Below are 23,642 nucleotides of genomic sequence, written 5' to 3'. Positions count from 1 at the left end.
TATATATATATATATATATATATATATATATATATATATATATATATATATATATATATATATATATATATATATATATATATATATGTATATATATATGTATATATATATATATATATATATATATATATATATATATATATATATATATATATATATATATATATATATATATATTTTTTTTTTTTTTTTCATACTATTCGCCATTTCCCGCATTAGCGAGGTAGCGCTAAGAACAGAGGACTGGGCCTTTGAGGGAATATCCTCACCTGGCCCCCTTCTCTGTTCCTTCTTTTGGAAAAAAAAAAATAAAAAAAAAACGAGAGGGGAGGATTTCCAGCCCCCCGCTCCCTTCCCTTTTAGTCGCCTTCTACGACACGCAGGGAATACGTGGGAAGTATTCTTTCTCCCCTATCCCCAGGGATAATATTTATATATATATATATATATATATATATATATATATATATATATATATATATATATATATATATATATATATATATATACATATATATATATATATATATATATATATATATATATATATATATATATATATATATATATATATATATATTTTTTTTTATACTGTTCGCCATTTCCCGCATTAGCGAGGTAGCTTTAAGAACAGAGGGCTGAGCCTTTGAGGGAATATCCTCACTTGGCCCCCTTCTCTGTTCCTTCTTTTGGAAAATTAAAAACGAGAGAGGAGGATTTCCAGCCCCCTGCTCCCTCCCCTTTTAGTCGCTTTCTTCAACATGCAGGGAATACATGAGAAGTATTCTTTCTCCCCTATCCCCAGGGATAAACAATATACATATAATAACAAAAACAAGACATACTGTAATTTTTTTTTACTTTCATACTTGTTAGCTATTTCCTACCTGAAAAAAATCCTTGCTTGGCTCATTTCCTTTTGTTGCATCTTTTAAAAAATAGCAATAACGAAGGGAGGGATTTCTAGCCCCCCCTCTTAGATGCCCTCTACAACTTGCTGGAGCTATGTGAGCAGTATTCTTTCTCCCTTATTCTCAGGGATGATACAGTATATTATTTCTAACATTAACTCCTTAATGCCTTTAGACTGATATTTATGTGATCTGAGTGATGCCTCTTGATGGACAATCATGCGTCAAGTTTCACACCCCAACTTCAAGGTCATGCACCTAGTCTGGGCGATGGCTGAGGTGGCAGGGCACAATAATTTTTCTCCACATTGCATTGGTTTCTTAAGAAGGAAACTGTGCAGCTTTTAGCTAGATTTAGAGGACCAGGCTGAACATGATCCTGAATTATTTGATAAGGGACAAAAAAGATTTCTAGCAAAAATGGGGGCAGTGTTGCTAGTACATGTACACCACTGATTTTCCAGCACTCTTGGTTCCAAAACCTTATCGGATTAACCATTTTGCCGGACCAACCGTGGTCATGTAATAATGATTCATCAACACACCTCTAACTCACTAATTATACATCTGCCATGTGTCTAAAGTATACCATGGACTGCTAGATATTTAAATCAAACAAATATTAAATGTTTGAGCATCCTAAGATGGTAAGTCTGTCCTTAGATTGTTTGAATCCACTGGCGTATCTAGGGTATGGCAGGTAGGGCAGGTGCCTTGGTCGCCACTTGAATGGAGGCATCAGTGGCATAATGGCGTCCTGGATCCAGACAATGATTCGGATTTTAAAGATTTACATTTCTTGACCATGAACACATATTTTTGGCATTTGGAATCACATTGATATCATTATTAGTTCAATAGTTATTCACAAAAATTGATATTTCCATAATGGCATCCTGGATCCAGACAATGATTCGGATCGCTTCCAAAGTTTAATCAATTGGTCCTTGTGTCATTTCTGACTTTCCCTGAAAATTCCATCAAAATTTGTTCATAACTTTTGTTGAAAGTTGCTCACAGACAAACAAAATGCCAGGAAAAACATAATCTCCTTGGCGGAGGTAATAAAAATAAAAAATATTGGTGTCATATGTTTGGAAAGGGGCACAATTTCAGTGCTTGCTATATATATATATATATATATATATATATATATATATATATGTATATATATATATATATATTTATATATATATATATATATATATATATATATATATATATATATATATATATATATGTATATATATATATATATATATATATCTATATATATATATATATATATATATACATATATATATACATATATATATATATATATATATATATATATATATATATATATATATATATATATATATATATATATATATATATATATATATATATATATATATATATATATATGTTGGAAAGAATCACAATTTTGCGCGTGATCAAGATATTCCTACGAGTCCACGGAGAAAATGAAACACGAAAAGTTCCCAAGTGCACTTTCGTGTAATAACCACATCATCAGGGGAGACACAAGAGAGGAATATAACAGTCAGTTGATATACATCGAAGAGACGAAGCTAGGACGCCATTTGGTAAATCGTTTTGGACAATCACATGTTTACCAAATGGCGTCCTAGCTTCGTCTCTTCGATGTATATCAACTGACTGTTATATTCCCCTCTTGTGTCTCCCCTGATGATGTGATTATTACACGAAAGTGCACTTGGGAACTTTTCGTGTTTCATTTTCCCCGTGGACTCGTAGGAATATATATATATATATATATATATATATATATATATATATATATATATATATATATATATATATATATATATATATATATATATATATATATATATATAACATACAAACCTCCAAAAGCCAGGATCGAAGCCGGGACCCCTGTGCAACAGGCGGGAGCGCTACCGCTAGGCTATGACCGCCCCTAATACGGAAATGACTATTCGAATATAATGTACTCGAATACCCTTCGTCTCACGTTGGTGAGCAACGGGGTCTACACCGGTCATTTTCCATCAGGCTCACATTGCCAGCAGGTAGCATTTTATCAAACCTAACTGTACAACGCGGAGGTATACGAATACGAACAAAGTGCATAGGAATGCGCACCTTCATAGAACATACAAATCTCCAACAGCCAGGATCGATATGTAATATATATATATATATATATATATATATATATATATATATATGTATAGTAAGTTGCTACGATCACTGGGTACATAAGGGACCCTGGTAGTCCAATGAAGTTGGTGCTTCGCAGTTTCACACTTCAACAACACTTCCACAGCGTAGTTTTACTTACTGTAAGAACCGATTTTTGGCACTATAACTGTTGTCAGTAACTGAGTCATTTCAAATTCAGTAATAGTATGTCTTATGTCAAACATCTTGGTTTGATAATGGTAACCCTTAGTTTAATAATCGCAGCCTTTGGTTTGATAATTACAACCCTTCGTTTGTAACTCGTTACCCCCTAGATTTGATATGCGTAACCCATGGTTGTCTTTGATTTAGTAACTGTAATACTTTGGTGATAATCCCATGCATTGGTAAGAGTCGCAATCTTTCCTTTGATATTCGTAATCCTTGGTTTGAATATCTCAACTCTTGCCATGATGTCTGCAATCCTTGGTTTGATATTCACAGTCTTTAATTTGAAGATGGTATTCCTTAATTTGATAACTGCAGTCCTTGGTTTGATAGCCGAAATCCTTGGTCTTATAATCCCACTCTTTGGTTATGTACTTGCAGCATTTTATTTGATAGTCGCTATCCATAGTTTTATAATGGCATCCCTTAATTTGATATTCGCAGTTCTTGGTAATCACATTCCCTTCAGAATGAGCAACACCTGACGACTGTGTATGTCATGGCTTCCTTGAACCACTAACATTACATGACAAACGGACTAACATGAACCACTATATTCCAGGATACCTGGTGATGTGCAGCTTCATCTTCCTGGCGAGTGGACAGTCCCTCTTCGATGAAGTGGACATGACCCTGGGTATCGGTGATACCTCCCCATCCACGCCTCACTCCACACAGGGATCTTCACTCTTTGGCGGCCCCAAGATGTCTCTCAGCATGAAGGAACTCCAGAGGGATGGTATTCAAAAGGACGTCCTCTCTTCGCCCAGTTTCCCGGTATCTGGTTTTTATAACGTCAAGAAACCAAAGTCAAGAGTCGCCTCAGCCACAGTCTCCACGGGAGGGACAAGCCAGAGGCAAAGTGGCTCACTCTTCGACGAAATTCCGAACGCGGGCGCCACCTTCCACAATTTTGGCGCGAGCCGTGCCGTCAACCGCCAAGTGACTCCTCGACTAAAGTCCAGGGCACCAGATAGACACAGCAGCCTCTTTGACCTATCCGATTTTATTGTACCCTCGGATATGGACGATGGAGATAACCCTGATTACTTCGACAACCCTGAGCAGGATGTCAAATCACAGCGGCCACCCAAACACAACACCCACAGGTTCCAGCTACCATCCAAAAGAAACAGTAGTTCAAAGGTTCGTAAAGAACTCGGTGTTTTCTCATATCATTAATTAACAGCTATTCTGGGGTGCTTTTGGACATTTGTTATTGATTTTGTATGAATCTACAATATAAGAACATGTTAAGTAATTTACTTGGTATTACATGTAATGTTGCCGATCATTTTTTGTCTTTACAGATAAACCAGTAAAGTTATTTCACCTTCAGATATGTACATCGAACGGATCAAATTCTCATATCGGAAGATTTGCCTAGATGTGAGTAGATGAAGGCAAAGCTACCCAGATGAGTCATTACAGGCTAACTGAAGCGACTACAATTTACATGGATTTTTGTAACCTAACCAAAGTTCGGTGACCAGTTATAGTTTTTCAAGGCTTCAGGCACTACCTTACCTCTATATTTTTTATAGAGCCTTCAATCAAACTATAAGATTCATCTTAGGTACACTGGATTCATTTGGGTAATTCTCCTTCATCTGGGTACATCTGGGTTAATTTTCGATAATTTGTTGGACCAACTTTCCACTCCTGTCCTTAGTAGACGGCTCTAGAGCCTCGAAGATCTGTTAATTTCTCAAATCAAGGATCATTCTCTCTCTCTCTCTCTCTCTCTCTCTCTCTCTCTCTCTCTCTCTCTCTCTCTCTCTCTCTCTCTCTCTCTCTCTCTCTCTTGTATAATTCCCTGCAAAACATGTACCACAAAGACTTAGTCAATATTGACGTCTCTCTCTCTCTCTCTCTCTCTCTCTCTCTCTCTCTCTCTCTCTCTCTCTCTCTCTCTCTCTCTCTCTCTCTCTCTCTCTCTCTCTCTCTCTCATATACCCACACATACATACCTATACATTTCAACGCATATATACATATACATACATAGTCATATACGTATATACGCATGTACATATTCATACTTGCAGCTCTCATCCATTTCCGTAGCCACCCCGCCACACATGAAATAGCACCCTCCTCACACCACACGCGCCCGAGGTAGCGCTAGGAAAAGACAACAAAGGCCAAATTCGTTCACACTCAGTCTCTAGCAGTCATGTGTAATGCAACGAAACCACAGCTCCCTTTCCACATCTAGGCCCAACAAAACCTATGGTTTACCTCAGACTCTTCACATACCCTGGTTCAATCCATTGACAGCACGTTCACCCTGGTATACCACATCGTTCCAATTAACTCTACCCTTGCACGCCTTTCACCGTCCTGCATGTTCAGGGCCAAGTCGCTCAAAATATATATGGTTGCGAGGTGTGGGCTATGGATAGGGTTGTGCGGAGGAGGGTGGATGTGCTGGAAATGAGATGTTTGAGGACAATATGTGGTGCGAGGTGGTTTAATCGAGTAAGTAATGATAAGGTAAGAGAGATGTGTGGTAATAAAAAGAATGTAGTTGAGAGAGCAGAAGAGGATGTTTTGAAATGGTTTGGGTACATGGAGAGAATGAGTGAGGCAAGATTGACCAAGAGGATATATGTGTCAGAGGGGGAGGGAACGAGGAGAAGTGGGAGACCAAATTGGAGGTGGAAAGATGGAATGAAAAAGATTTTGAGTGATCGGGGCCTGCACATGCAGGAGGGTGAAAGTTCTGTGGGGCCTGGATATGGAAAGGGAGCTGTGGGTTCGGTGCATTATTACATGACAGCTAGAGACTTAGTGTGAACAAATGTGGCCTTTGTTGTCTTTTCCTAGCGCTACCTCGCGCACATGTGGGGGGAGAGGGTTGTTATTTCATGTGTGGCGGGGTGGCGATGGGAATGAATAAGGGCAGACAGTATGAAATATACACATGTGCATATATGTATATTTCTGTGTGTGTATATATATGCATACGTTGAGATGTATAGGTACGTATATATATATATATATATATATATATATATATATATATATATATATATATATATATATATATATATATATATATATATATATACATATATATCTTTCCACCTCCAATTTGGTCTCCCACTTCTCGTTCCCTCCACCTCTGACACATATATCCTCTTAGTCAATCTTTCCTCACTCATTCTCTCCATGTGACCAAACCATTTCAAAACACCCTCTTCTGCTCTCTCAACCACGCTCTTTTTATTTCCACACATCTCTCTTACCCTTACATTACTTACTCGATCAAACCACCTCACACCACACATTGTCCTCAAACATCTCATTTCCAGCACATCCACCCTCCTGCGCACAACTCTATCCATAGCCCACGCCTCGCAACCATAAACATTGTTGGAACCACTATTCCTTCTAACATACCCATCTTTGCTTTCCGAGATAATGTTCTCGACTTCCAAACATTCTTCAAGGCTCCCAGGATTTTCGCCCCCTCCCCCACCCTATGATTCACTTCCGCTTCCATGGTTCCATCCGCTACCAGATCCACTCCCAGATATCTAAAAACTTTACTTCCTCCAGTTTTTCTCCATTCAAACTTACCTCCCAATTGACTTGACCCTCAACCATACTGTACCAAATAACCTTGCTCTTATTCACATTTACTCTTAACTTTCTTCTTTCACACACTTTACCAAACTCAGTCACCAGCTTCTGCAGTTTCTTACATGAATCAGCAACCAGCGCTGTATCATCAGCGAACAACAACTGACTCACTTCCCAAGCTCTCTCATCCACAACAGACTGCATACTTGCCCCTCTTTCCAAAACTCTTGCATTCACCCCCCTAACAACCCCATCCATATACAAATTAAACAACCACGGAGACATCACACACACCTGCCGCAAACCTACATTCACTGAGAACCAATCACTTTCCTCTCTTCCTATACGTACACATGCCTTACATCCTCGATAAAAACTTTTCCCTGCTTCTAACAACTTGCCTCCCACACCATATATTCTTAAAACCTTCCACAGAGCATCTCTATCAACTCAATCATGTGCCTTCTCCAGATCCATAAATGCTACATACAAATCCATTTGTTTTTCTAAGTATTTCTCACATACATTCTTCAAAGCAAACACCTGATCCACACATCCTCTACCACTTCTGAAACTACACTGCTCTTCCCCAATCTGATGCTCTGTACATGCCTTCACCCTCTCAATCAATACCCTCCCATATAATTTCACAAGAATACTCAACAAACTTATACCTCTGTAATTTGAGCACTCATTCTTATCCCCTTTGCCTTTGTACAATGGCACTATACAAGCATTCCGCCAATCCTCAGGCACCTCACCATGAATCATACATACATTAGATAACCTTACCAACCAGTCAACAATACAGTCACCCCCTTTTTTAATAAATTCCACTGCAATACGATCCAAACCTGCTGCCTTGCCGGCTTTCATCTTCCGTAAAGCTTTTACTACCTCTTCTCTATTTACCAAATCATTTTCCCTAACCCTCTCACTTTGCACACCACCTCGACCAAAACACCCTATATCTGCCACTCTATCATCAAACACATTCAACAAACAAAAACTTTCTCCCCTATCCCCAGGGATAGGGGAGAAAGAATACTTCCCACGCATTCCTCACGTGTCGTAGAAGGCGACTAAAGGGGACGGGAGCGGGGGGCCAGAATCCCTCCCCTCCTTTTATTTTAACTTTCTAAAAGGGGAAACAGAAGAAGGAGTCACGCGAGGAGTGCTCATCCTCCTCGAAGGCTCAGATTGGGGTGTCTAAATGTGTGTGGATGTAACCAAGATGAGAAAAAAGGAGAGATAGGTAGTATGTTTTAGGAAAGGAACCTGGATGTTTTGGCTCTGAGTGAAACGAAGCTCAAGGGTAAAGGGGAAGAGTGGTTTGGGAATGTCTTGGGAGTAAAGTCAGGGGTTAGTGAGAGGACAAGAGTAAGGGAAGGAGTGGCACTATTCCTGAATCAAGAGTTGTGGGAGTATGTGATAGAGTGTAAGAAAGTAAATTCTAGATTGATATGGGTAAAACTGAAAGTTGATGGAGAGAGATGGGTGATTATTTGTGCATATGCACCTGGGCATGAGAAGAAAGATCATGAGAGGCAAGTGTTTTGGGAGCAGCTGAATGAGTGTGTTAGTGGTTTTGATGCACAAGATCGGGTTATAGTGATGGGTGATTTGAATGCAAAGGTGAGTGATGTGGCAGTTGGGGGAATAATTGGTATACATGGAGTGTTCAGTGTTGTAAATGGAAATGGTGAAGAGCTTGTAGATTTATGTGCTGAAAAAGGACTGGTGATTGGGAATACCTGGTTTAAAAAGCGAGATATACATAAGTATACGTATGTAAGTAGGAGAGATGGCAAGAGAGCGTTATTGGATTACGTGTTAATTGATAGACGCACGAAAGAGAGACTTTTGGATGTTAATGTGCTGAGAGGTGCAACTGGAGGGATGTCTGATCATTATCTTGTGGAGGCTAAGGTGAAGATTTGTATGGGTTTTCAGAAAAGAAGAGTGTATGTTGGGTGAAGAGGGTGGTGAGAGTAAGTGAGCTTGGGAAGGAGACTTGTGTGAGGAAGTACCAGGAGAGACTGAGTACAGAATGGAAAAAAGTGTGAACAATGGAGGTAAGGGGAGTGGGGGAGGAATGGGATGCATTTAGGGAAGCAGTGATGGAGTGCGCAAAAGATGCTTGCGGCATGAGAAGCGTGGGAGGTGGGTTGATTAGAAAGGGTAGTGAGTGGTGGGATGAAGAAGTAAGATTATTAGTGAAAGAGAAAAGAGAGGCATTTGGACGACTTTTGCAGGGAAAAATGCAAATGAGTGGAAGATGTATAAAAGAAAGAGACAGGAGGTCAAGAAAAAGGTGCAAGAGGTGAAAAAGAGGGCAAATGAGAGTTGGGGTGAGAGAGTATCATTAAATTTTAGTGAGAATAAAAAGATGTTCTGGAAGGAGGGAAATAAAGTGCGTAAGACAAGGGAGCTAATGGTAACTTCAGTGAAGGGGGCAAATGGGGAGGTGATAACAAGTAGTGGTGATGTGAGAAGGAGATGGATTGAGTATTTTGAAGGTTTGTTGAACGTGTTTGATGATAGAGTTGCAGATATAGGGTGTTTTGGTCGAGGTGGTGTGCAAAGTGAGAGGGTTAGGGAAAATGATTTGGTAAACAGAGAAGAGGTAGTAAAAGCTTTGCGGAAGATGAAAGCCGGCAAGGCAGCAGGTTTGGATGGTATTGCAGTGGAATTTATTAAAAAAGGGGGTGACTGTATTGCTGACTGGTTGGTAAGGTTATTTAATATATGTATGATTCATGGTGAGGTGCTTGAGGATTGGCGGAATGCGTGCATAGTGCCAATATACAAAGGCAAAGGGGATAAGAGAGAGTGCTCAAATTGCAGAGGTATAAGTTTGTTGAGTATTCTTGTGAAATTATATGGGAGGGTATTGATTGAGAGGGTGAAGTCATGTACAGAGGATGAGATTGGGGAAGAGCAGTGTGGTTTCAGAAGTGGTAGAGGATGTGTGGATCAGGTGTTTGCTTTGAAGAATGTATGTGAGAAATACTTAGAAAAGCAAATGAATTTGTATGTAGCATTTATGGATCTGGAGAAGGCATATGATAGAGTTGATAGAGATGCTCTGTGGAAGGTACTAAGAATATATGGTGTGGGAGACAAGTTGTTAGAAGCAGTGAAAAGTTTTTATCGAAGATGTAAGGCATGTGTACGTGTAGGAAGAGAGGAAAGTGACTGGTTCTCAGAGAATGTAGGTTTGCGGCAGGGGTGTGTGATGTCTCCATGGTTGTTTAATTTGTTTATGGATAGGGTTGTTAGGGAGGTGAATGCAAGAGTTTTGGAAAGAGGGGCAAGTATTAAGTCTGTTGGGGATGAGAGAGCTTGGGAAGTGAGTCAGTTGTTGTTCGCTGATGATACAGTGCTGGTGGCTGATTCATGTGAGAAACTGCAGAAGCTGGTGACTGAGTTTGGTAACGTGTGTGAAAGAAGAAAGTTAAGAGTAAATATGAATAAGAGCAAGGTTATTAGGTACAGTAGGGTTGAGGGTCAAGTCAATTGGGAGGTAAGTTTGAATGGAGAAAAACTGGAGGAAGTAAAGTGTTTTAGATATCTGGGAGTGGATTTGGCAGCGGATGGAACCATGGAAGCGGAAGTGAATCATAGAGTGGGGGAGGGGCCGAAGATCCTGGGAGCCTTGAAGAATGTGTGGAAGTCGAGAACATTATATCGGAAAGCAAAAATGGGTATGTTTGAAGGAATAGTGGTTCGAACATTGTTTTATGGTTGCGAGGCGTGGGCTATGGAGAGAGTTGTGCGCAGGAGGGTGGATGTGCTGGAAATGAGATATTTGAAGACAATATGTGGTGTGAGGTGGTTTGATCGAGTAAGTAATGTAAGCGTAAGAGAGATGTGTGGAAATAAAAAGAGCGTGGTTGAGAGAGCAGAAGAGGGTGTTTTGAAATGGTTTGGGCACATGGAGAGTATGAGTGAGGAGAGATTGACCAATAGGATATATGTGTCGGAGGTGGAGGGAACGAGGAGAAGTGGGAGACCAAATTGGAGGTGGAAAGATGGAGTGAAAAAGATTTTTAGTGATCGGGGCCTGAACATTCAGGAAGGTGAAAGGCGTGCAAGGAATAGAGTGAATTGGATCGATGTGGTATAACGGGGTAGACGTGCTGTCAATGGAGTGAATCAGGGCATGTGAAGCGTTTGGGGTAAACCATGGAAAGTTCTGTGGGGCCTGGATGTGGAAAGGGAGCTGTGGTTTCGGGCATTATTACATTACAGCTAGAGACTTAGTGTGAACGAATGGAGCCTTTGTTGTCTTTTCCTGGCGCTGACTCGCGCACATGAGGGGGGAGGGGGATGTTATTCCATGTGTGGCGAGGTGGCGATGGGAATGAATAAAGGTAGACAGTGTGAATTGTGTGCATGTGTATATATGTATGTGTCTGTTTGTTTATATATATGTGTACATTGAGATGTATGGGTATGTATATTTGCGTGTGTGGACGTGTATGCATATACATGTGTATGGGGGTGGGATGGGCCATTTCTTTCGTCTGTTCCCTTGCGCTACCTCGCAAACGCGGGAGACAGCGACGAAGGAAAACAAATATGACATATATATATATATATATATATATATATATATATATATATATATATACGAATAAAGTGTATTTGAACGCGCACCTTCATAGAACATACAAAGCTCCTTCAGCCAGGATCGAACCTGGGACCCCTTGTGCAAGAGGCAGGCATGCTAACCGCTAGGCTAAGGGACTGTATAATAGGAAACAGCTATTCGAAATACTAAGTACTCGAATACCCTTCGTCTCACTATGGTGAGCAACGGGGTCTATCGGTTGTTTCCGAACAGAACACATAGCCAGCTGAGAGCGTTTTACCGAACCTGACTGTACAACGCGGAGTTTGGTTCGGTAAAACGCTCTCAGCTGGCTAAGTGTTCTGTTCGGAAACAACCGATAGACCCCGTTGCTCACCATAGTGAGACGAAGGGTATTCGAGTACTTAGTATTTCGAATAGTTGTTTCCTATTTTACAGTCCCTTAGCCTAGCGGTTAGCATGCCTACCTCTTGCACAAGGGGTCCCAGGTTCGATCCTGGCTGATGGAGCTTTGTATGATATATATATATATATATATATATATATATATATATATATATATATATATATATATATATATATATATATATATATATATATATATATTAATTCTGTTATCCCTGGGGATAGGGGAGAAAGAATACTTCCCACGTATTCCCTGCGTGTTGTAAAAGGCGACTAAAAGAGAAGGTAGCGGGGGGCTGGAAATCCTCCCCTCTCGGTTTATATATATATATATATATATATATATATATATATATATATATATATATATATATATATATATATATATATATATATATATATATATATATATATATTTTTTTTTTTTTTTGCTTTGTCGCTGTCTCCCGCGTTTGCGAGGTATCGCAAGGAAACAGACGAAAGAAATGGCCCAACCCACCCCCATACACATGTACATACATACGTCCACACACGCAAATATACATACCTACACAGCTTTCTATGGTTTACCCCAGACGCTTCACATGCCTTGATTCAATCCACTGACAGCACGTCAACCCCGGTATACCACATCGCTCCAATTCACTCTATTCCTTGCCCTCCTTTCACCCTCCTGCATGTTCAGGCCCCGATCACACAAAATCTTTTTCACTCCATCTTTCCACCTCCAATTTGGTCTCCCTCTTCTCCTCGTTCCCTCCACCTCCGACACATATATCCTATTGGTCAATCTTTCCTCACTCATTCTCTCCATGTGCCCAAACCATTTCAAAACACTCTCTTCTGCTCTCTCAACCACGCTCTTTTTATTTCCACACATCTCTCTTACCCTTACGTTACTTACTCGATCAAACCACCTCACACCACACATTGTCCTCAAACATCTCATTTCCAGCACATCCATTCTCCTGCGCACAACTCTATCCATAGCACGCCTCGCAACCATACAACATTGTTGGAACCACTATTCCTTCAAACATACCCATTTTTGCTTTCCGAGATAATGTTCTCGACTTCCACACATTCTTCAAGGCTCCCAGAATTTTCGCCCCCTCCCCCACCCTATGATCCACTTCCGCTTCCATGGTTCCATCCGCTGCCAGATCCACTCCCAGATATCTAAAACACTTCACTTCCTCCAGTTTTTCTCCATTCAAACTCACCTCCCAACTGACTTGACCCTCAACCCTTCTGTACCTAATAACCTTGCTCTTATTCACATTTACTCTTAACTTTCTTCTTTCACACACTTTACCAAACTCAGTCACCAGCTTCTGCAGTTTCTCACATGAATCAGCCACCAGCGCTGTATCATCAGCGAACAACAACTGACTCACTTCCCAAGCTCTCTCATCCCCAACAGACTTAATACTTGCCCCTCTTTCCAAAACTCTTGCATTCACCTCCCTAACAACCCCATCCATAAACAAATTAAACAATCATGGAGACATCACACACCCCTGCCACAAACCTACATTCACTGAGAACCAATCACTTTCCTCTCTTCCTACACGTACACATGCCTTACATCCTCGATAAAAACTTTTCACTGCTTCTAACAACTTGCCTCCCACACCATATATTCTTAGTACCTTCCACAGAGCATCTCTATCAACTCTATCATATGCCTTCTCCAGATCCATAAATGCTACATACAAATCCATTTGCTTTTCTAAGTATTTCTCACATACATTCTTCAAAGCAAACACCTGATCCACACATCCTCTACCACTTCTGAAACCACACTGCTCTTCCCCAATCTGATGCTCTGTACATGCCTTCACCCTCTCAATCAATACCCTCCCATATAATTTACCAGGAATACTCAACAAACTTATACCTCTGTAATTTGAGCACTCACTCTTATCCCCTTTGCCTTTGTACAATGGCACTATGCACGCATTCCGCCAATCCTCAGGCACCTCACCATGAGTCATACATACATTAAATAACCTTACCAACCAGTCAACAATACAGTCACCCTCTTTTTTTAATAAATTCCACTGCAATACCATCCAAACCTGCTGCCTTGCCGGCTTTCATCTTCCGCAAAGCTTTTACTACCTCTTCTCTGTTTACCAAATCATTTTCCCTAACCCTCTCATTTTGCACACCACCTCGACCAAAACACCCTATATCTGCCACTCTATCATCAAACACATTCAACAAACCTTCAAAATACGCACTCCATCTCCTTCTCACATCACCACTACTTGTTATCACCTCTCCATTTGCGCCCTTCACTGAAGTTCCCATTTGCTCCCTTGTCTTACGCACTTTATTTACCTCCTTCCAGAACATCTTTTTATTCTCCCTAAATTTTAATGATACTCTCTCACCCCAACTCTCATTTGCCCTATTTTTCACCTCTTGCACCTTTCTCTTGACCTCCTGTCTCTTTCTTTTATACATCTCCCACTCAATTGCATTTTTTCCCTGCAAAAATCGTCCAAATACCTCTCTCTTCTCTTTCACTAATACTCTTACTTCTTCATCCCACCACTCACTACCCTTTCTAATCAACCCACCTCCCACTCTTCTCATGCCACAAGCATCTTTTGCGCAATCCATCACTGATTCCCTAAATACATCCCATTCCTCCCCCACTCCCCTTACTTCCATTGTTCTCACCTTTTTCCATTCTGTACTCAGTCTCTCCTGGTACTTCCTCACACAAGTCTCCTTCCCAAGCTCACTTACTCTCACCACACTCTTCACCCCAACATTCACTCTTCTTTTCTGAAAACCCATACAAATCTTCACCTTAGCCTCCACAAGATAATGGTCAGACATCCCTCCAGTTGCATCTCTCAGCACATTAACATCCAAAATGTGCTGATATATATATATATATATATATATATATATATATATATATATATATATATATATATATATATATATATATATATATATATATATATATATATATATATATATATATATATGGAAGGGGAGCTGTGGTTTTGATGCATTACACATGACAGCTAGAGACTGAGTGTGAACGAATTTGGCGTTTGTTGGTTTTTCCTAGCGCTACCTCGCGTACATGCGGGGGGAGGGATTTTTTAATTTCATGTGTGGCGGGGTGGTGACGGGAATGAATAAAGGCAGTAAATATGAATTATATATATATATATATATATATATATATATATATATATATATATATATATATATATATATATATATATATATATATATGTATATATATATATATATATATATATATATATATATATATATATATATATATATATATATATTTTTTTTTTTTTTTTTTTTTTTTATACTTTGTCGCTGTCTCCCGCGTTTGCGAGGTAGCGCAAGGAAACAGACGAAAGAAATGGCCCAACCCCCCCCCCCCCCATACACATGTACATACACACGTCCACACACACAAATATACATACCTACACAGCTTTCCATGGTTTACCCCAGACGCTTCACATGCCTTGCTTCAATCCACTGACAGCACGTCAACCCCTGTATACCACATGACTCCAATTCACTCTATTCCTTGCCCTCCTTTCACCCTCCTGCATGTTCAGGCCCCGATCACACAAAATCTTTTTCACTCCATCTTTCCACCTCCAATTTGGTCTCCCTCTTCTCCTCGTTCCCTCCACCTCCGACACATATATCCTCTTGGTCAATCTCTCCTCACTCATTCTCTCCATGTGCCCAAACCATTTCAAAACACCCTCTTCTGCTCTCTCAACCACGCTCTTTTTATTTCCACACATCTCTCTTACCCTTACGTTACTTACTCGATCAAACCACCTCACACCACACATTGTCCTCAAACATCTCATTTCCAGCACATCCATCCTCCTGCGCACATCTCTATCCATAGCCCACGCCTCGCAACCATACAGCATTGTTGGAACCACTATTCCCTCAAACATACCCATTTTTGCTTTCCGAGATAATGTTCTCGACTTCCACACATTTTTCAAGGCTCCCAAAATTTTCGCCCCCTCCCCCACCCTATGATCCACTTCCGCTTCCATATATATATATATATATATATATATATATATCTTTTCTTTCTTTCATACTATTCGCCATTTCCCGCATTAGCGAGGTAGCGTTAAGAACAGAGGACTGGGCCTTTTAGGGAATATCCTCACCAGGCCCCCTTCTCTGTTCCTTCTTTTGGAAAATAAAAAAGAAAAAAAATTAAGAGGGGAGGATTTCCAGCCCCCCGCTCCCTTCCCTTTTAGTCGCCTTCTACGACACGCAGGGAATACGTGGGAAGTATTCTTTCTCCCCTATCCCCAGGGATATATATATATATATATATATATATATATATTCCTATGACTCCGCGAGGAAAATGAAACACGATAAGTTCCCAAGTGCACTTTCGTGTAATAATCACATCATCAGATGAGACAGTCAGTTGATATACATCGAAGAGACGAAGCTAGGACGTCATTTGGTAAACATGTGATTGTCCAAAACATACAACGAGCGTTTATAAACTTATCATTTTACAAATTTTATCAACGATAAAGTTTTCTAATTTGTATAGACCATCACTAATATTAAGATTACAATTCTTTGTGTATTTAATAATAGAAGATTCAATGACATTTCTTTTGGTAACAGAGTTAGCGTTAATAACTGAGATGGCATTATTCCAGTCAATACAATGATCATAGTTTTTAATGTGATTAAACAAGGCATTTGATTTTTTGTCCCGTTCTTATGGCAATGGGTATCCCTCTTTTACCTGTACTGATTAATCTTTATTTGGAATTTTTTAAAACAAAATTACTAGAGGATATTTTACCTTCTAATGCAATTTGGTTTAGGTATGTAGATGATGTTCTTTGTGTTTGGCCAACAAATGGAAATTTACAAATATTTCTCCCCTTACTTAACAATTTAGTACCTTCCATTAAATTTAATGTAGAAAATGAAAATACTGGTACGTTACCATTTTTAGATTGCATGATCCATAGGCAAGGAAACAAGTTTAAGTTTAGCATATACAGAAAACCCACCAATGTATGCTCATATATCTATTATTACTCATCTCAACATGACAGAGTTAAATTATCATTTTAATCTATGTTCCTTAGGGCATTACGTACTTGCAGTCAAGAGTTTATTGATGATGAGTTTGAGAAGATATTTTCTATTGGATCTAAGTTAAAGTACCCTAGATCTTTCATTGATAAATCCCTTAAGTTAGCAAAGAAATCATTTTATAGAGTTGAGCCCAAACCTCCCACTGACACCAAGAATCTTTTAGTTCTCCCTTTTAGTAATAATTTCACTTTACTTCCCATGTTGCCTTTAGCAACAATAATACTATAAAGAATATCTTTATCAGGAATTCACCAGAAAATTCTCTTGGATGCATCTATAAAATGCCTTGTGGAAATTGTGATAAATTTTATGTTATTCTGACTGGTCAGGATGTTTCTGTTAGACTTAAGCAACATAGATATAGTATGAGAACGGGACAAGAATCAAATGCCTTGTTTAATCACGCTAAGAACGATGATCATTTTATTGACTGGAGTAATGCCATCTCAGTTATTAACTCTAACGCTATTACTAAGAGAAATATCACTGAATCTTCTATTATTGAATACACAAAGAATTATGGTCTTAATATTAGTCATGGTCTATACAAATTTGATAACTTTATTGTTGATAAAATTTGTAAAATGATAAGTTCATGAAAGCTCGTTGTATGTTTTGGCCAATCACATGTTTACCAAATGGCGTCCTAGCTTCGTCTCTTCGATGTATATCAACTGACTTATATTTCTCTCTTGTGTCTCCCCTGATGATGTGATTATTACACGAAAGTGCACTTGGGAACTTATCGTGTTTCATTTTCTCCGTGGACTCAGGAATATCTTGATCACGCGCAAAATTGTGATCCTTTCCAATATATATATATATATATATATATATATATATATATATATATATATATATATATATATATATATCTTTCTTTCATACTATTCGCCATTTTCCGCATTAGCGAGGTAGCGTTAAGAACAGAGGACTGGGCTTTAGAGGGAATATCCTCACCTGGCCCCCTTCTCTGTTCCTTCTTTAGGAAAATTAAAAAAAAAAAAACGAGAGGGGAGGATTACCAGCCACCCGCTCCCTCCCCTTTTAGTCGCCTTCTACGACACGCAGGGAATACGTGGGAAGTATTCTTTCTCCCCTATCCCCAGGGATAATCCTCTTATGCATATTAATACTCACACATCACAAAAAATGCCACAATTATTCATTGCACACCAAAATGAGAATAATGCTTCCATTCACCCTTACCACGTCATGCATCAAACCTCTACAGAAATTCAGTCACCAAGATTATCCTTATGGCCTAACCTAAAACAGTTTTAATTTTAGTTCTCTTAGTGTTAGCCATCATTGTCTTTTACTTAACAACATATCACATTCCTGAACTAGAATACTTATTTTTGACAACTATTGATTATTCATATTTCAATCAAATACAATATATCATGAGGCTTCACTTCAATAGTTCATGTAGTGAGACTTGACAAACAAATCATGAAGGAAGTAAGGCTAGGCTGCAACAGTTTACTTAATGATATTTAGTAACATAATGAACAATAAAATTCATCATGCCAAGCATTCACACTATAACAAAAATTAAAATGAATGGTAAAGTCACCTCCAAATGTCAAATGGTACCTCATTTTCAATGGGAGAACATTACTTCCAGTCTTCAAAACTATGATCTAAAAATACAATGTGCTGATTACTAAGTATGAAGGAGGCTAAGATTTTCAAGAATAAACAAAACAGGAAATATCTTCAGTTTAAGAGTAGAATCCACTTCTAAAACTAAAGAAATAACACATAAAATAAGTTAAGTTGATACCTCTTTCTGTCCAAACCTTTACTAAGCACAGTTTTCAAGGTTTCTCTTTCCACTGTTCATCAAAAGATGGAATGAAAGAGAGTGTACATTCACATTTATTAGTATCTATGAGGATCTTGGCGCTGCCTCGCTAAGGCGGGAAGTGGCGAATGGTTTGAGGGAAAAAAAAGATATATATATATATATATATATATATATATATATATATTATCCCTGGGGATAGGGGATTAAGAATACTTCCCATGTATTCCCCGCGTGTCGTAGAAGGCGACTAAAAGGGGAGGGAGCGGGGGGCTGGAAATCCTCCCCTCTCTTTTTTTTTTTAATTTTCCAAAAGAAGGAACAGAGGGGGCCAGGTGAGGATATTCCAAAAAAGGCCCAGTCCTCTGTTCTTAACGCTACCTCGCTAACGCGGGAAATGGCGAATAGTTAAAAGAAGAAAAATATATATATATATATATATATATATATATATATATATATATATATATATATATATATATATATATATATATATATATATATGTTTCATCAACAATGAAATAACCTTATTTGTACAGACCATCACTAATATCAAGATTATAATTCTTTTTGTATTTAATGATAGAAGATTATTACATCTTCTATTATTAAAGATACACAAACGGAGGCAATGGGAGAGACTTAGGGAAGTCTTAGGGGATTTTTTGAGGACTTTAGCAACATATATGAGGATCTTAGAAAGGTGTCTGTTGAACGTGGGGACGACCTCAGGAAGATATGAGGACGAACTGCAATAGATATGTCGGGTAATTAGAGGAGGACCTGGGGAAAAGTTAGGGAATGCTTAACGAGTAACTTGATGATTTAAGGAGGCCCTGGAGAATGTTTTAGACAGACGCGTGTTTGGTTCTTATTATTTCCCGGTCAAACGTTAGCACCAGGAGATCCCCCAGTCTTGGAGAGGTAAGTCAAAACTGGGACAAGATTTTAAGATACCACACACTGGCCTCAAAGGCCATTTAAGGCCATCATATGCCGCTTTTTAATTTCCCCATGGTAACGCCGGACGCTCTCCTGCTAATATAAGAAAAAATATTTCAGAGAATACTTTTCCCTCTTTATTCATTCAATATTCATGCAAGTTTCTAAATCAAATCAAACCAAATTCACTTGCTAATACTAATAAACGTCACCAGATCTGTTACATTTGTTCCTATGAAATGTATTCTGCAACCAGGGCCTGGATAGGTTTGTGATCTCCCAGGTTGAAGTTACGAGCCTTGCCTGTAGTGTCCTCGTTACGTTACAGGCTCTCACACTCAAAGATCATATCGGCGTTCTAAAGAGACTAAATGATTTGCAATTTCAATAACTGAAGCCTTTGTACCTGTCCCGGCAGGGGGAACCAGACTCAGCCATCACCTCCCAGGCCCTGCAGCTTCTGGTCCGCTACGCCCAGCACCTGGCCACCACCTTCAACGATAGCACACCACCACCCGATGCAACCTCCAGCACTTTCCCTCATGCCGTCCAGGGGGACTTCCAGCTGGCCATGGAAACTTCGACCATCAGTGACAACCCAAGAGACAAGAGCTCTCACGGAGATGAACTGGTCGAATTTTATTCTTTATTTCATGAAGACGACCTTTCTGAACTCTCGAAAAGTTTGGGTACTTCAGATGAGAGTAAAGGGGTTTCCTTCGGGAAGGACTTGGATGGAGAGGCGATTGCCGAACTCAGAAGGCGACGGCTGGAAGACTTAAGATTCGCAATGGAGATAATCAAATCGTTTGAGAGCCCACTATTAAGAGACGACAAAACAAGCGAAGAATTTGAACTGAAACTTGCAAAGTCTATTTTCAACCAACAAATAAAGTCGCTGTCAGAATTAAACAGAAAGCAACGCGATACCCTGCAGTCGCTTATGACCATGGTTAAAAATCCTCGTTTTCGGCAACCTAACTCCTATCTTGTTGCCCCAGTTAGAGATCCTAGGCCGGCCGTACCTTCTCTAGCCACTAATTATCGACCAACTGCCGCAGAAAGAGCACAATCAAACTTTCCAGTGGCTGTCCGACAGCAACAGCTTCCAGCTCCTTCCCCTGCAGTAGTTCCTTTCAGTAATTACCTCGCACCAAGCCAACAGCGAGAGCCACCAGCTCCTCCCCCAGCAGTAGTTCCTTCCAGTAATTACCTCGTGCCAAATCAACAGCGAGAGCCACCAGCTCCTCCCCCTGCAGTAATTCCTTCCAGTAGTTACCTCGTACCAAGCCAACAGCGAGAGCCACCAGCTCCTCCCCCTGCAGTAATTCCTTCCAGTAGTTACCTCGCACCAAGCCAACAGCGAGAGCCACCAGCTCCTCCCCCTGCAGTAATTCCTTCCAGTAATTACCTCGTGCCAAATCAACAGCGAGAGCCACAAGCTCCTCCCCCTGCAGTAGTTCCTCCCAGTAATCACCCCGTATCAAGCCAACAGCGACAACCACCAGCTCCTCCCCCTGCAGTCGTTCCTCCCAGTAATTACCTTGTACCAAGTCAAAACACACCAGTGGCTGTCCAACAACGAGACCCGCCAGCTCCTCCCGTTAGAGATCCAAGTAATCGTTACCTTGTTCCTGATCGAAACCAATCACCAACACAACCTACATCTGCCCGAGATCCTGAGCCCAATCTCCCATCTTCGGTCACCATAACTCCAGCACAAATCTATCTTTTCACAAACAGAGGTCTCACATCAGGGGCCAGTTCTGATCAACGGCAGCAGGCACCAGCAGCCAACTTGGCTACTGGGTACAGCCCCCCTAGCAGAGACCCTACTCCGGCCCCTCCCAAGCCTCCCTCTGTCTTATATGTTGCAGTGCCTGCTGCCTTACCATCCCAGGCCAACCCACAGCCTTTACCACCAGCACCACCAACTACTGCCATTCCAACCACACGAAGGCCTTCGGCAACATACCTGCCCCCGACAGCTGAACAAGAGGAACCGGTAAGTTCATACTATAGGCCACCTTCAGGGTTCCTGCCTCTCGAAACCACGGGCTCTAGAGATGACACCGATGAATGGAAGCCCATAATTCCAACAAGCGATCAGGCTTCGTCCACAGGCTACCCACAAAGTACCCCAGCCGACCAACTTCCCAGTGGTACCCGCAATGACACTAAAGGTGACGTGTATTATTACCACTATCATTATCATTTCGAAGGAGACAGAGGTCAGTTCATTGACACACGTGACAAAGAGAGCTCAGACACGGGGACATACAGCTACATATCTGGTAGTTGTAAATCTGGCAATGACTGCAATGATCCGACACTAACGGATTCTTCAGAAGCTTCGCACGATTCTAGCCGTCAGAAAAATAGGAATCATATTTCAAGGAACCCGTCGAAGACAAGACCTTCCTCGTTCTCATCACGGGAGCTGAAGGATCCGTCTGACCCTTCAATTTCTTCATATTCCTCCCTATCACAGGATGTTCCTGAAGATGCACCCAGAAATGAGTTTAGATATGGTGCTCCACCAACACCTGCAAATCCACCCAGTCCAACGTATGGATATGGGCTTCCACCAACACCCCCTCCTGCAAATCCACCTAGCCCAGCGAATGGGTACGGGCCCCCACCTCCAACTACACCTGCACCTGCAAATCCACCTAGCCCAGCGAATGGGTATGGGCCCCCACCTCCAACTACACCTGCACCTGCAAATCCACCTCGTCCAATGTATGGCTACGGTCTCCCACCGACACCCCCTCCTGCAAATCCACAAACTCCAATGTATGGCTACGGGCCCCCACCGACACCCCCTCCTGCAAATCCACCTACTTCAATGTATGGCTACGGGCCCTCGACAACACCCCCTCCTGCAAATCCACCTGCTCCGATGTATGGCTATGGGCCCCCACCTACACCCCCTCCTGCAAATCCACCCAGTCCAGTGTATGGCTATGGACCCCCACCAACACCTCCAGCAAATCCACCTTCTCCAATGTATGGTTATGGGCCTCCACGGACACTTCCTCCTGCAAATCCACCTACTCCAATGTATGGTTATGGGCCTCCACCTACACCATTGAACCCACCAAGTTCAATGTATGGATACAGGCCTCCACCCACACCTTCAGATCCACCTAGACCAATGTATGGGTCTAGAGCACCAGCCCCACCACCCCCAGCTCCACCAGCTCCCCCTCCATCGACCTCGAGTCCACCACAGACTCCAAACAGATACCCTAGATCTCCTCTCCCCGGTTCCTATGGCCTTCCGCAGACTACAAGTACCCCGGCAGCACCCACTGCCTCTCCACCATCAACATACGGGGCTCCTCCACAGCGTGATCCTCGGCCACCTGCTCCTCCTCCTCCGTCCATTCGCACGAAACCCAAGGTCATTATGGTCGAGGCACGACCACCTCCACCGCCAAGAAATCCGTTTTCACTACATAAGAAATCAAAGCCTCCGAAATTCTTCCAGCGGGCTCCAGTTGTGGCACTCGGCCCAGTTCCAATTGGACAACGCGTTTATGCTGCGCCGTCACCAAGTTCTTCACAAAGGGACACAGTCCAGCGCCAACGCGATGCTCTGGAAATGCAGCGAGACGAACTTCAGCTACAGTACTTGCGAAATCAGCAAGAGATCCAGCAGCAGGAGAAAGAGATACGAGACCTTAATCAACTTCAGTTACAAATTCAAGTTCAGGAAATGCAAAGAGAGAAACTAAAGAAGGACTTGTTCCTGGACCTCAAGAAAGAAGACAAGTTTGGCGACTTCAAAAAACTATTTTATGAAGGGGCGATGTTACTCGGTGCC

At 40.9% G+C, this 23,642-nt stretch overlaps 1 protein-coding gene across 1 annotated transcript in view; it reads left to right on the top strand.

Moving 5' to 3' along the window:
* The window catches only part of LOC139767161 (uncharacterized), an 81,992-nt gene that overhangs the window by 56,428 nt on the left and 1,922 nt on the right, over window positions 1–23,642 (top strand). The window contains exons 2-3 of the mRNA XM_071696190.1: window positions 3,874–4,457; window positions 20,232–23,637. Coding sequence (XP_071552291.1) covers window positions 3,874–4,457; window positions 20,232–23,637 — 3,990 coding nt within the window. The remainder of the gene's footprint in view (window positions 1–3,873; window positions 4,458–20,231; window positions 23,638–23,642) is intronic.

This window comes from Panulirus ornatus, chromosome 59, assembly GCF_036320965.1.
Source record: "Panulirus ornatus isolate Po-2019 chromosome 59, ASM3632096v1, whole genome shotgun sequence".
Taxonomy (NCBI): Eukaryota; Metazoa; Arthropoda; class Malacostraca; order Decapoda; family Palinuridae; genus Panulirus; species Panulirus ornatus.
The sequence above is the reverse complement of the archived record's forward strand: the minus strand, read 5'-3'. Positions and strand labels throughout refer to the sequence as shown.